At 43.1% G+C, this 15,904-nt stretch overlaps 1 protein-coding gene across 13 annotated transcripts in view; it reads right to left on the reverse strand.

Annotated features, from left to right (window-relative positions):
• Positions 1-13,007, reverse strand: part of LOC106566912 (ankyrin repeat and SAM domain-containing protein 1A) — a 112,677-nt gene extending 99,670 nt beyond the window's left edge. For 10 of the 13 annotated variants that reach the window (XM_082960011.1, XM_082960009.1, XM_082960008.1 and 7 more), the window contains exon 1: positions 12,617-13,007. In XM_082960011.1, coding sequence (XP_082816137.1) covers positions 12,617-12,792 — 176 coding nt within the window. In that variant the 5' untranslated portion in view covers positions 12,793-13,007. The remainder of the gene's footprint in view (positions 1-12,616) is intronic. The other 3 variants (XM_082960014.1, XM_082960013.1, XM_082960012.1) reach the window with 1 other exon arrangement.
• Positions 13,008-15,904: the final 2,897 nt, after the last annotated feature.

The following is a 15,904-nucleotide window of genomic DNA, read 5'->3' on the forward strand; positions in this document are numbered from 1 at the left end:
TTTTTTATAGTGTAGAACAAATTGGTTTTTGAGTGTAATTTCCCTTTAGTTGTGCATCTAGCGAGTGATGAATGTGGCATCTAATGTGCCGGTCTAGCGATGGTTCTGTACTGCTGCTGCTCATTTCATGGCAAAGCAACAACAACAACAAAAAATAATCGATACAAATGATATGCAGTAAGTTATATACAGTAAACCTACTTTGACATCAGGGTCGCAGGTAGCCTAGTGGTTAAAGCGTTGGACTAGTAACCAAAAGGTTGCAAGATCGAATCCCTGAGCTGACAAGGTAAAAATCTGTCATTCTACCCCTGAACAAGGCAGTTAACCCACTGCTGCTAGACCGTCATTGAAAATAAGAATTTGTTCTTAACTGACTTGCCTAGTTAAATAAAGGTTAAAAAAAATATCCCACTCCTGTGTTAACTGCAATGTTGAGTTGATTATATAGTAGCTGGGAGCTTGCGGTGTCTGATACTTGTTTATGATAGTTTGCGGTAGAACGTGAAAATTGCATGTGTTTTCAGAATTGTTTGATGAGCTACTGATAGGTGGGCGGCGATCAACCTGTTGGAGACCCCTGCTATATCCTCTACCGGCATGCATTTTATTTGAAATAGCAAGCTGCTGTTTCGTTTCAGCTGCAATCCACCCCGACGAACCAGGCAGCAGCAATTCCCAGTGATGCCAAGGACCCAAAGTTTCTCCTCGTGCATCTCTGCATTTCCTCCCTGCTCTGCTAGATGTTGGCCACAGACACCACATAAGATGTATGTTGTATGCACAGAGGTGTGGGGAGAGAGAAAGAGGTGTAGAGAGAGAGGTAGAAACTGAGCTGCACTTCCTAACCTCCTGCCAAATGTATGACCATATTAAAGACACATATTTCCCTCAGATCCACAAAGAATTTGAAAACAAACCCAATTTTGATAAACTCCCATATCTACTGGGTGAAATACTAGTGTGCCATCACAACAGCAAGATTTGTGACCTGTTGCCACAAGAAAAGGTCAACCTGTGAAGAACAAACACCATTGCAAATACAACCCATATTTATGTTAATTTATTTTCCCTTTTTTTACTTTAACTATTTGTACATCGTTACAACACTGTACATAGACATATGACATTTGCAATGTCTTTTCTTTTGGAACTTCTGTGAGTGTAATGTTTACTGTTAATTTGTATTGTTTATTTCCCTTTTTTTATTATCTACTTCACTTCCTTTGGCAATGTTAACATATGTTTCCCATGCCAATAAAGCCCTTGAATTTAATTGAAAGAGGACATGATTTCCCAACAGATCAGGAAGTGGCAAATAAAAAATAAGTCTTCCACCAGTCAACATACTGTCATCCAGAATACACCGAAGAAACCTGCTCTAATAACAGTGTATCCATCAATATGATAGTGGGAAGTGCAAATAGACTCTGGAGAATACAGATTAGCTTGGTTTGTTCAAGACCAACCATTTTTAGCACTGACATTTCATAATATAAACAGACTTCCTCAAACAAAATAAATAAGACAGCTTGGAAAAGCAAGAAAATGTCAGCAAAGCAGAAGTTAAAACGAGCTAGGGCTTAAATTGGTGGCCTGCGTGCATTTTATTGAGGACAATTATTTCTCGCTCCTGACTTCAAGTAAAACATGTTTGAAGTCTGGGGGTTGGCTGGTGTCCCAGCAGGTGGGCAGGAGACCGCTGACAGCAGCAGGGAGGGAGAAGGAGACAGAGGGAGAGACACCAGGCCAGGGAGACCATAACTTCTGGGGCAGGAGCTCCCTTGTTGCCTGGGCTCAGAAACATGCCTGGATGAAAGTGTTACTGTATGTCTCTGGAACTAGTTATAAGCAGACTTTTTCAAATCCTAATGCATACATCATGCCACACACAACTCTGTCTCTCATATTAGGAGGACACACATTTTGTCCTCCAGTGCCACTTAGGTTATTCACTGTGAGGGGTGGAAGAAGGGTTATTCAAACAAACACATTGTAGTGGAGAGTTCATTAGAGGTGTCTGTTTCTCTAGTGAAATACCAGACTCGCAGTCGAGAGGCGGGTCCCTTTTCTGTTTGTTTTAACACAGTAACCGCAGTGGGAACCTATAAATAACACTGGTTTCTGTCAGGATCCAGGTTCTTATCTGGAACTAATGCACTGTAGTTTTCCTGTCAAGATTAGCTTCCATTTCTGCCTTCTCATTTTGGGCAGAGAAAATAACATTGGAACAGTTGAGACTTAAACATTTTGTGTAATTGTCTTTCTGGAAACTACCCACCCAAATCGCAAAATCTAATTTGATAACCCAATTGGGGGAGGGTTCTATTCTGTTTAGGCCCCCAGTCCACAATGATGATCATTTTAAGGCAAGGACTTAAGCTAGCCTGTTTCTTACATACGGTCCTATTCTTTGGTTTTTTTAAAAGATGAACTGTGAGCACAATCAAAGTTATGCAGTAAAACAACCTACAGTTGAAGTCGGAAGTTTACATACACCTTAGCCAAATACATTTATAAACTCAGTTTTTCACAATTCCTGATATTTAATCCTAGTAAAAATTCCCTGTCTTAGGATCACCACTTTATTTTAAGAATGCGAAATGTTAGAATAATAGTAGAGAGAATGATTTATTGCAGCTTTTATTTCTTTCATCACATTCCCAGTGGGTGAGAAGTTTACATACACTCAATTAGTATTTGGTAGAATTGCCTTTCATTGTTTAACTTGGGTCAAACGTTTCAGGTAGCCTTCCACAATCTTCCCACAATAAGTTGGGTGAATTTTGGCCCATTCCTCCTGACAGAGCTGGTGTAACTGAGTCAGGTTTCTAGGCCTCCTTGCTCGCACACACTTTTTCAGTTCTGCCCACAAATTTTCTATGGGATTGAGACTTTGTGATGGCCACTCCAATACCTTAAATTTGTTGCCCTTAAGCCATTTTGCCACAACTTTGGAATTATGATTTGGGTCATTGTCCATTTGGAAGACAAAGCTTTATCTTCCTGACTGATGTCTTGAGATGTTGCTTCAATACATCCACATAATTGTCTTACCTCATGATACCTCAAGCTTACAGCAATGATAATCTGCCACTGTCACATGGCAGGGCCAAGAGAGGCCTCTTCACAGAAGATTCGCTCTGTCTTCACCCCCACATCTGTGGAATTCATCATGGGTAAAGGAGGCCCGCCACCTACGTCTATTAGCCTACAGCTTTCTCTGACAAGACAAACATGTTGATGTAAATCTTACATGGCCTCACATTCAGACTGTCATCCCAAATTCAAATACTTTAGGAATGCCAACACATGGGTGTTAGATTTCACAGCTACCACTTCTCTCTCCTGGATGGAACCAGAAAGAAGTTCAGAGATCACCCTTCCATCCCCTGAACGTGACACTCACTGCATGCTGTTTACCAAACTTCTAACTTAGCTCTTAGCTACTGGAGACACTACCTGGGTTCCAGGCATTCTACTGAACTACCAGTTAATTATCATTCTCTTCCTGGTTCACCACATGCCTGGGTGGGTAGTGTCACATCGCTGTTAACATTAAACCACAGACAGATTCTAGGAATGCGTAAGTGATTCCTGCAGAGAGCTCTATGGTCTGTGGAGACACCATGGTCTGTTGAGTGGCTGAAATGACAGTGATTACTTATCACGACACCCTTTGCTCTGTTTCCCTGCCACGGACAGATATGAACATTCAATTGCACAAAGTGGACAAACCAGTCATGCTAAACGAAGGACAGAACATGCACGCATAACAGAGAAACCAAATGGCTTTGTTTCATTAAATATGTGCATCGTTCCATTGCAACCACTTCTGTTGTTAATAAACAAACAGGGAAAAAATGTTATATATATAAGGGATTTTTAGTTTGAAAAATATTTTTTAATGAATATCGCAAGCTACAACATAAAAATGGTATTATGTCTCTGCATCCAGTATGAAGGAAGTTGGAGGTAGGTTCAAAAGCCAATGCTAAATAGAGTTAGCACAATTACTCGAAGTCTACAGGAACAGTTAGCATGCTAGCTGTTCCTGTTCATCCACCTCTGGGGAAGTAGATAAATGGCTTCATTGCCAAAATATCAAACCATCCCTTTAATATGGTGGAAATTACAGTCTTTGGAGCAAATTACAGGTTATTTTTCTTTATAGAAAATTCTTTGGCGGGCCGGGCGTCTAAATGTTCATTTTCGGGATGGAAAAACAGTTTCAGTGTCAACTTAAATGACCAAAACCAGATAGAAAGCACACAGAAAATATATTGAACTATATATATATACACTGCTCAAAAAAATAAAGGGAACACTTAAACAACACAATGTAACTCCAAGTCAATCACACTTCTGTGAAATCAAACTGTCCACTTAGGAAGCAACACTGATTGACAATACATTTCACATGCTGTTGTGCAAATGGAATAGACAACAGGTGGAAATTATAGGCAATTAGCAAGACACCCCCAATAAAGGAGGGGTTCTGCAGGTGGGGACCACAGACCACTTCTCAGTTCCTATGGTTCCTGGCTGATGTTTTGGTCACTTTTGAATGCTGGCGGTGCTTTCACTATAGTGGTAGCATGAGACGGAGTCTACAACCCACACAAGTGGCTCAGGTAGTGCAGCTCATCCAGGATGGCACATCAATGCGAACTCTGGCAAGAAGGTTTGCTGTGTCTGTCAGCGTAGTGTCCAGAGCACGGAGGCGCTACCAGGAGACAGGCCAGTACATCAGGAGATGTGGAGGAGGCCGTAGGAGGGCAACAACCCAGCAGCAGGACCGCTACCTCCGCCTTTCTGCAAGGAGGAGCAGCAGAAGCACTGCCAGAGCCCTGCAAAATGACCTCCAGCAGGCCACAAATGTGCATGTGTCTGCTCAAATGGTCAGAAACAGACTCCATGAGGGTGGTATGAGGGCCCGACGTCCACAGGTGGGGGTTGTGTTTACAGCCCAACACCGTGCAGGACGTTTGGCATTTGCCAGAGAACACCAAGATTGGCAAATTCGCCACTGGCGCACGGTGCTCTTCACAGATGAATGCAGGTTCACTCGGAGTACGTGACAGACGTGACAGAGTCTGGACACGCTGTGGAGAACGTTCTACTGCCTGCAACATCCTCCAGCATGACCGGTTTGGCGGTGGGCGTGTCATGGTGTGGGGTGGCATTTCTTTGGGGGACCGCACAGCCCTCCATGTGCTCCCCAGAGGTAGCCTGACTGCCATTAGGTACCGAGATGAGATCCTCAGACCCCTTGTGAGACCATATGCTGGTGCGATTGGCCCTGGGTTCCTCCTAATGCAAGACAATGCTAGACCTCATGTGGCTGGAGTGTGTCAGCAGTTCCTGCAAGAGGAAGGCATTGATGCTATGGACTGGCCCGCCCGTTCCCCAGACCTGAATCCAGTTGAGCACATCTGGGACATCATGTCTCGCTCCATCCACCAACGCCACGTTGCACCACAGACTGTCCAGGAGTTGGCGGATGCTTTAGTCCAGGTCTGGGAGGAGATCCCTCAGGAGACCATCCGCCACCTCATCAGGAGCATGCCCAGGCGTTGTAGGGAGGTCATACAGGCACGTGGAGGCCACACACACTACTGAGCCTCATTTTGACTTGTTTTAAGGACATTACATCAAAGTTGGATCAGCCTGTAGTGTGGTTTTCCACTTTAATTTTGAGTGTGACTCCAAATCCAGACCTCCATGGGTTGATAAATTGGATTTCCATTGATTATTTGTGTGATTTTGTTGTCAGCACATTCAACTATGTAAAGAAAAAAGTATTTAATAAGATTATTTCTTTCATTCAAATCTAGGATTTGTTGTTTAAGTGTTATATATTATATAGATAATTGTTTTATATATGTTTTAATAATACCATCTTTGAGATCTAACAATAAAACAAAAGCTAGAGACTCAGAGAATTGGATTTTTTTTTTTTACGGATCCAAGGCACATCCCTATTGATGTTATAATGTTTGAGCAGAGCAACACAGCATTAGTCATGGCAAAACACATAGAATTTCAGGAAGTTAGCTTTAAAACTGCTAGATTGGCTCTCAGTTCCATTGCAAACTATGTAGAATTACTGGAAATTTGATTCAAATCTGCCAAAATGTCCTCTCAGCTCAGTGGAAACATTTGTTGATTTGCAGAAAACATGCATTACAACAGCAAAATTCTCTCCATGGCCAAGATAGCCGATTAGCTAGAAAGGTATGTTAGTTTACACTTCCTCTTCCAAAGAACTGTGGGGAAGTTAAAATAATGAAACTTTCTATCAAATCTATTCATTTAAAAATGCATTACTTCTACTTGCCATTATTATTCACCTGATAAGACATTTCTTTTTTGGCTAACATGAGGGGGTCCCTGGGTTGCCGGTTTGCCTGGGCGGGTGTCCCTGGGCAAGAAAAGTTTGAAAACCCCTGGACTAAGCAAAAAAAAGAATGTACTGACAAGGCATTGGCTATTTGGTCTCGAGCTGGTAGCTAGCAAGTTACGAGCTGGTAGCTAGCAAGTTACATTTTCACAAGGGTGGTCCAACTACGCAGGGACCGACCAGAAAACCTACATGCAAGAAGATTTGAGTAGAAGCACAATTCACTTTCTGTGACCATTGTTGCACAATTGCAGCGTGGAGCTTATTATAATCACCACTCGGATTTGAGCAGAAGAGCTGAGCCTGGCTGGCACACACATCTTTCCTCCCAGTACCTTCCTCTGTGGATCCGTCTGTACTCTGTAAACTCTGTCTAGGCTACATATTTCTTCAAATGTGTTTTTTTATGCATATTTTAGCAAAACAAGACCAACAAACCTGCAGAACTTAGGGGCCTCTGTGTGTATGTAACCTACACTCTGGGTCACTCAGGGCAAGAACTTAATTCAAACTTCCTAAAACCTCCTCTGGCAACAAGTCCTGTCCCTTGACCACTTCCCCACAATGACATTTCACAAATTGTGACAGAAGCTAAATGCAAGCTTACATTTCAGTTGGCCTACTTGAACAACCTAATCCTGACTGCCACAGTATCTAGCTACAAAATAGCCAAAGTCTATTCAGCTTTCTTGACTGACTGAGGACCTACAGTACTATTAAAATAGTCAATTTGGAGAAATGGGAATGCATTTAAAAAGGTATTTTGTAAAAGCTCTCTTTTTCCATTTGGACACTTAGTCTAGAAAAAGCCCAAACTGTTCCTTGGGGCCTGATAAATATGAAAAGCGATCTTCTCTGTGCTGTGTCAATGGGACAAAGGAGCTGGCTGTGAATTTAGGAGACAACACACAACCCTTCATCTGGCTAAACTCTGAGTGTCAGTTCAGTCAGTGCTGCTCCACGCATTCCTCTGTTAATTTCCCCACAATGGGCAGGCCAGGCTCTCTCTCTCTCTCTGGCCTGCCATGGACTCCGTTTACCCCGGCCTCCAGCCCAGTACCAGCAGCTGGGGTTGTTTGGACAACCTGGGACAGGAAGTGCCAGAGAGGAGCTCTTCCTGTGGACCTCCAGGATGGAGACGGATCATGGGGCCAGAGTGAGATGCGGGCAGTACGTTGCAGTAAGTGTACAGTACACTATTTGTAAAGGCATAGCTTGAAGTTGATGTATGACATAGTGCTTCACCACTTCTACTTCTTTGTTGATCTTGAGCCACTGGATTAAAACACATCCATTGACACATAGAACATGTGATAGGGCCTAGGCTATTGTAGAGAGGTTTGCACAGTGGCGGTCAAAAGGCCATATAAGCAAACAAAAATAACAGAGGTAAATTCTATATAAATGGAAGTCAATTCAGGAAGTGAATTGATACTCAACTTGTCAACTGAATACCACATGTTCTGGCATTGACTGGCAGTGGCATGTCATTGAACCCAACCCTTGTAAACAAGAAAGCCTTATCAGGCGTCAGTCTGCTGCTGTTCAGTCTGAAAGGTTAGTATTGATGCTGAGCAGGTAATGTTGACGCCTTGGGCTCCCTGTCTCTCACTAGGATAGCTGTGGGGAATGCTATCCAGTGTCATTCCATCCATTTCTCTTTCTGATTCAGAGTAACACAAAGCACATGTGGGGCTTCTGAACATGAAGGGCTCAGTGTCTGTTCAATTGCATCTTCCATTCAGGTGTTCAGGAAGAGCAGACATTCTGCAGAGCAAAGCTGTGCTCCTGCCTGGCTTCGAAAACACCACAAGTCTCAACATGTACTCCATTCCATAGGAAGAATGGCAAAAATTCAGCACAAACACAACACACCATCACCAATGCTGACAGTAGCATGCATTGTGCAAAGGGCAACAACCTATGCTGTATCTGTGCTATTAACAGACGTCAGTGTAACAACAACAACCTGGAAATAATATTGCACCATGTCAAATTTCTACATCAGTTGTAACAACAACCAAATTTTGCAGGTGAAGTAGTTCAACATGAAAGTTGAACATGCACAGATGTGGGCCTAGGCCTAAAGATCAGTTATTTTCCACCATGAAAATAATCCGAGCAAGCTGCACACAACACAGTCCAACCGTCTTTAGTGAAAGAACTCTATTGAACCAATGTCTGAATCAGTATGGTAATGTCACAGATGCTCCTAAACCAGGGGGGTCAAACTCATTTGACAGAGGGCCGAGTGTCTGCGGATTTTTGGTCATCAATTAAGACCTAGACAACCAGGTAAGGGGATTTCCTTACTAATTAGTGACCTTAATTCATCAATCAAGTACAAGGGAGGAGCATAAAACCCGCAGACACTTGGCCCTCCATGGAAAGTGTTTGACACGTGCCCTAAACGTATTGTCATTTTCATTACATGCGCTAAATCAAATGTCACAAACAATAGAAAATCTCCCCCTGGGCCACTTGGGAGTAAGCATAGGCTACATGTCCATACTTCCGTATAGCTCATATATACACAGAGGCAATGCTAACACGCTGACCAGACCGGACACGTTGCGTGCGCGAGCGTAGCAAAATAAATGTTGAAATCCATGTTATTCAATTATTGCGCCAACGAGCGTCTGCGTTGCCAAGGGCTAAAATAGAAGTCATTCCTATTTCTGACGCAGACGCGCTGCAAGTCCTGCCTCTCCCATCTCCTCATTGGTTTATAGAAGCAGGTACCCATGTGCCATCTCCTCATTGGTTATACCCACGTGGATGATTGAAAGACGAACTGTTTTGCCGGTCGTCGTGGTAATACTATGAAAGTTTAGATGCCAATCACCATATAAATTCAAAGATGAAAAAGCCTGGAAGGAGGAGAGATGACTAAAAATGATTCGGTTGACCGTTTTATGTGTGGATTAATTGTCGGAGTAGAGGACCTTGTGCATTTCAGGTAAAATAACAACTCCAATGTTTATATCCCAGGTCAAATTAGCTAGCAACAGCAAGCTAGCTAAATAGGACAAATTAGCTAGCATGTGCAAGCTAGCTAGCTAAATTGCCACACATGTTTAATGCTTTTCGACCTGTCCCCAAATTAATGTAATTGGTTCAGAGTTTTGATATTTTAACCTGCGTGTCGTGATCGCGTTTGGTGTGGGGGGACAAAATAAATGTATGCACGATGGCACATGCGCAGCAGGATTGGGTTCCGTGTAACAGTATATTTGAAAAACTAAAGCACTCACAGGTCTTCAGAAAAGTGGATATTACTAGGCTGGAGATATTCACAGTCTATACCATCGGTTTATTTATTTCCAACAAGTGCTAGACAAACATTTTCTAAGAGGATGGTTGCCAGCCATTGATTAGGTGAGTTAGACCAGGGAGCTTCAAGTTCCTTGGCGTCCACATCACTAAGGACTTAACAGGGTCCACACACACCTGCACAGTCTTGAAAAGGGCACGGCAGCACCTCTACCCTCACAGGAGGCTGAAAAGACTTGGCATGGGCCTTCAGATCCTTAAAAACTTCTACAGCTGCACCATCGAGAGCATCTTGACTGGTTGAATCACCACTTGGTATGGCAATTATACTGCCCTTGACTGCAAAGTAATACAGAGGTGGTGTGGACAGCCCAGTAGATCACTAGGGCTGAGCACCCTGCCATCCAGGAGCTCTATAATCAGGTGGTGTCAGAGGAAGGCCTGAAAAATTGCCAAAGACTCCAAGCCACAGACTGTTCACTCTACTACCGTCCGGCAAACAGTACTGGAGCATCAGCTCTCGGACCAACAGGCTCCCAGACAGCTTCTACCCACAAGCCATAAGAGCCCTAAATTGCCAGACTGCTAAATAGTCAATTAATGGTACCCAAACAATCTGCACTGACCCTAAGCACACGCACTAGACATATATATATATACATACATATATATGTATATATATATATACATACATATATATGTATATGTATATGTATATATATATATATATATATACACACACACACACACTAAAGTGTCACTCCCTCACACGTTCACATACACTGCATACGCACACACATAACACACACGCATACCGACACCACAAACTCACTCTTTTACACTCATAATTTGCTGCTACTACTCTGTTCTTTATTTTACCCTGCCTTCATGTACATATCTGCCTCAAATACCTCGTACCTCTTCACATTGATCTGGTACTGGTACTCCCTATATATAGCTTCATTCTTGTGTATTTTATTCCTCGTTATTTACTTTTATTTATTTCTATTTTTTTATTCTGCATCGTTGGAAAAGGTTCGTAAGCAAGCATTTTACTGTAAAGTCTACACCAGTTGTATTCGGCGCATGTGATAAATACAATTTGATACAATGGCTCTTCATTCCCTGTCCACCCACAGATCTGTAACAGACAGGCAGGGATGGAGGCAGCCTTGAATGCATCATGACATCCCTGAATTGGATTTCCGATTAAGAGGGTTTAATGTAATTAGCTAGAGTACATTCAGTGTAGTGTACAGCCTGGCATGAGTAGCACAGTGACACATCACCTAGGGGCTTTTAGCAAACACTTGTCTCAGCCATGGGATGTAGGCACCTCGATGAGGCTTTTAGGAGGTTGATTGACAAGGCTGCTATGCACCTGTGTGTGGCCAGCATTCTAATTGCAAGTGGTTTATCTAGTCCCAGCGTTTAAAACAGGAAATAATGAAAAACCTCTCTCGTTGGCATGTGTATTGTGGCATAGACCTCAAGAGAAATATGTTCTCCCCAATCTTTTTCCATGTTTTTTCTGTAGGGTTGGTCGTTATGTGTAGCCTAGTTTCAGACAAGGTGCAGGAGGTGCTTCCACCACCCCAACAGCACACTGCCCTTCTCTTGTTTACCAAGTATGCACTATAACATAACAACCATGGCCTCTTTAAAATGCACCTTGAGTTATGTTACTGAGTACACAAAGGGCACCACTGGTCCCAGGGCAATTACTAATAGCCTAGGTTATTGTGTATTCCCTTCGTCCCATTTCTCATGCAACCTTTACCTGAAAGGGCTGTAGAGCAAAAGTGTCACCAAAATTAGTCTCTGACATTATTTCTCACTACTCTCAGTGGGCATTCCAAGTGCACTCCATCTATCTAATCCCAAAAGCACAAAATGTGTTATTTATTTAATAACCTTGAGCAAGATGGGACTCTGAAGTAAAAATAAATACAAATAAAAAGTTAAAAAAAGAGCATGGAACTGCCCAGTCCACCGACAAACTCAATTCCTTCCACTTGCTAGTAGAGACAAGTTTCGGGAGGGCATGGTACAACAAAATGTAGGGGGAAGAATCATGACCCATTTCACTCACAGATCCTGTTTTATTGCGTTTTTCTTGGTTTGTGTAAACGAATCCTTCTAACCCCCCCCCCCCCAAAGATTTAGATGCACTATTGTAAAGTGGTTGTTCCACTGGATATCATAAGGTGAATGCACCAATTTGTAAGTCGCTCTGGATAAGAGCGTCTGCTAAATTACTTAAATGTAAATGTAAATTTCACCGTGGCGTACGAAAATGAAGGGGTCTGGCGTCAAACATCCTATTGGTTAGAGAGTCGGGCCAGTAACCGAAATGTCCCAGAATTGAATACAGAGCCGACAATACGACAAATCTGTCGATGTGCCCTTGAGCAAGGTACTTAACCCTAATTCCGTAATACTCTGTCTGACCCTGTATAAAACAACACATTTCACTGCACCTGTGACAATAAAAAAACATTTTTATAATTATGCTTGGCCGTTCGTATTTTTCTCAACGTTCCAAAATGTCTAACCAAAAAGCATGTGAGTAGTTTAGCTGCCCACACAAACAAATGAGGACTATAGGTTGCAATCTACTACATCTTGAATATGTAACGAGTTGTATGTTGCATTACATTTATTTTTCACTGACGATCATCTAACAAAGAGGCACTTCATTGCGCGTGCATGGCTACGTGAACATGTTATTAAACATGGCGAAGCAAGGGTCCACTGCATGGATGCAAATTAACAAATTAATAGCTGCTGCTGTTATTGCAAACGAAATACAATACATTGATTGATCCGGGGGGTTGTTTACTGAACGTGGCTGTGCCGTTTACAACGCGCTCATGCACCGACGTTCCTGGTTGGAACACCTCGCGCTCTGCCTCCCATTCATCCACTGATCTCCCCTACCTGAGAAGGCTGGAAAGCGGGTGAGACGCATTGTGACCACTGATATTGCTGCTTCCACTAGTCCCCGATGATCCACCGCCACTTCCAGTCGATTGTCGTTTCCCAGAAAGAAGCTTTTCCACAGCGGCAAGATTTCCAGTGCGCGCCGCCTCTAGGAGTTCCTGCTCCTTCCCCATCTCGGATAGAGTAGGGGGTTAGAAAACGGGAGAAAAAAATCCTTTGCGGTCCTCTACCAATCTCACAGGCGTACTGAGGAAAACAATGGTTCCCTGCACGACTGGATCACTCTCCCAGCAACACAATTCTCCAGGACTGTTCTGATCTTCCACTGTAGCTCCGGGGAAAAGTTTCGTTCAGTACCACAGAGCAAACTTCCTTCACCCAGTCTCATGCGCGCGTCACTTCCTCGAAACTGCCCCTATCTGACGTCGATCAGTCATTTTTTTCATAATTTCTCATTTTGGTGAATTAGTTGGTGATTATTCTATTACCAATATGCACAAAATAAATCTTTGTACTAAATACAGTAAGTGCACAGTAAGTACACTGTGCATGTACACATGATTGTACATGCAATAATCAGCTATGTTGACATCCTTTCTCTCTCCTTAAAAGAAAACTGTAGGATCATAAAACACAAAATATATGTGGGTGCCAGAAAGTTCAATGTATTTTCCAGTTAATAATTGAGGCTATTGATATAATTTAAAACTTCGATTACCAAATGACATTTAGCCAGAGCATCATCTGAAAAAATAGCATAGTATTTTATTTCCCATTGACAAGCAAAGCATTAAGACTAGTTGAATGGAAATACTCAACTAAAGCACTGGACAAAATATAACTGAGTGTGTGTATCTTTACTCAACTGACAGAGAAAAGACATAACTATAAACAAAACAAAAAATCGCAAATTGTTTTCATTATTCTCTCAATAAAGAACAATAAAGTTGTAAAGGAGTTGTCACTAGTTACCACAAGCACAATGTCCAAATTGGCTATATCGTATAAATTCATGAAAATAAAAATGTGCTTTTTGGTTTTTATTTAAGGTTAGGGTTAGGCGTAAGGTTAGCAATGTGATTAAGGTTAGGTTTAAAAAAATACATTTTAGAAATGGGCGGGGTTTATGACTTTGTGGCATTGGTAACTAGTGACAACCCGGGAAAAGGAAGTGGATTTCAGCAGCAGCTTCCGGCCGCGAATTTTCCAAAAAAAAAATTGATGTTGCTTCTAAACATTTTTCTTTACTGCTTTAGCTAGTATTTTACTAAAGCAGCTAACGGTCAATAAACGAGATATACCGAGTTCCATGAGGCTAGTAAGTGAGCGTAGCTAACGTTAGCTGTGAAGTAATTTTTTTGCTAGCAGCTAGCTAGTTTGTTTCTGGAGTCGACCATTGCCACATTGACTGTTGCAGAATTATAAATTCGATTGGTGTGGTAAGATTTCAAATGAGCTATGGCAGACCCGGCTCTGATAAATCCTTTTCCCAACTCTGAGAAATCATTGGCTGCTGGAGAAAGCCCTAAAACCGAAGACACTCGTGACCTCGGATGCAGACACTGAAAATCCATCCTCACAATCAGTCAACAAACAGGTAAGTGTGTTGTTGGAATAACTATAACTTATAAAGAGTGTCATGATATAGAAAAAATTGGCCCCAAAAGTACAGGAACCCTACAACAACAACCTCCCAACAGAGCTCACTAGCCGCATTCAAGATATAGTTAACTATTTGTTACATCTTCCCTACAATCCTGTTTACTTTGCATGACCTGCTGAAGGACTCTGTGGCTGGAGATGATGAGGGAGTCGCAGGTCACCCTTCTTCCAAAATGCTGAAAGTGGAGCCTGAGAAGAAAACGGAGAGGTGCCAAAAGGTTGATGAGGATGAGATACAGAAGATGCAATTAGATTCAGATACTGTACATTATATTAACCAAGTGTTTGTGGTAACTGCATAAAGACAAATATTTGTTGCAAGAATTCGTACATTAACATTTTCCCCTTGTGTTGTCCAGGGTTTGTCTCCTCCTTTTCTGAGGAGCAGCTTTAACTGCTATGAGATGTACAGACGTCTGCCTTCCCTAAAGCTGCTATAAAGCTATAAAAGCTGCTTTCACTCACTCCTCTCTACATTCTCCTCTTCTGTCTCTGCTGCTAAAGCCACTTTCTACCACTCTAAATTCCAAGCATCTGCCTCTAACCCTAGGAAGCTCTTTGCTACCTTCTCCTCCCTCCTGAATCCTCCTCCTCCCCCCTCCCTCTCTGCGGATGACTTCGTCAACCATTTTGAAAAGAAGGTTGACGATATCCGATCCTCGTTTGCTAAGTCAAACGACACCGCTGGTCCTGCTCACACTGCCCTATCCTGTGCTTTGACCTCTTTCGCCCCTCTCTCTCCAGATGAAATCTCGCGTCTTGTGACGGCCGGCCGCCCAACAACCTGCCCACTTGACCCTATCCCCTCCTCTCTTCTCCAGACCATTTCCGGAGACCTTCTCCCCTTCCTCACCTCGCTCATCAACTCATCCTTGACCGCTGGCTACGTCCCTTCCGTCTTCAAGAGAGCGAGAGTTGCACCCCTTCTGAAAAAACCTACACTCGATCCCTCCGATGTCAACAACTACAGACCAGTATCCCTTCTTTCTTTTCTCTCAAACTCTTGAACGTGCCGTCCTTGGCCAGCTCTCCTGCTATCTCTCTCAGAATGACCTTCTTGATCCTAATCAGTCAGGTTTCAAGACTGGGCATTCAACTGAGACTGCTCTTCTCTGTGTCACGGAGGCTCTCCGCACTGCTAAAGCTAACTCTCTCTCCTCTGCTCTCATCCTTCTAGACCTATCTGCTGCCTTTGATACTGTGAACCATCAGATCCTCCTCTCCACCCTCTCCGAGTTGGGCATCTCCGGCGCGGCCCACGCTTGGATTGCGTCCTACCTGACAGGTCGCTCCTACCAGGTGGCGTGGCGAGAATCTGTCTCCGCACCATGCGCTCTCACCACTGGTGTCCCCCAGGGCTCTGTTCTAGGCCCTCTCCTATTCTCGCTATACACCAAGTCACTTGGCTCTGTCATATCCTCACATGGTCTCTCCTATCATTGCTATGCAGACGACACACAATTAATCTTCTCCTTTCCCCCTTCTGATAACCAGGCGGCGAATCGCATCTCTGCATGTCTGTCAGACATATCAGTGTGGATGACGGATCACCAGCTCAAGCTGAACCTCGGCAAGACGGAGCTGCTCTTCCTCCCGGGGAAGGACTGCCCGTTCCATGATCTC

Source organism: Salmo salar, chromosome 13 (genome assembly GCF_965601325.2).
Source record: "Salmo salar chromosome 13, fSalSal1, whole genome shotgun sequence".
NCBI classification, from domain to species: domain Eukaryota; kingdom Metazoa; phylum Chordata; class Actinopteri; order Salmoniformes; family Salmonidae; genus Salmo; species Salmo salar.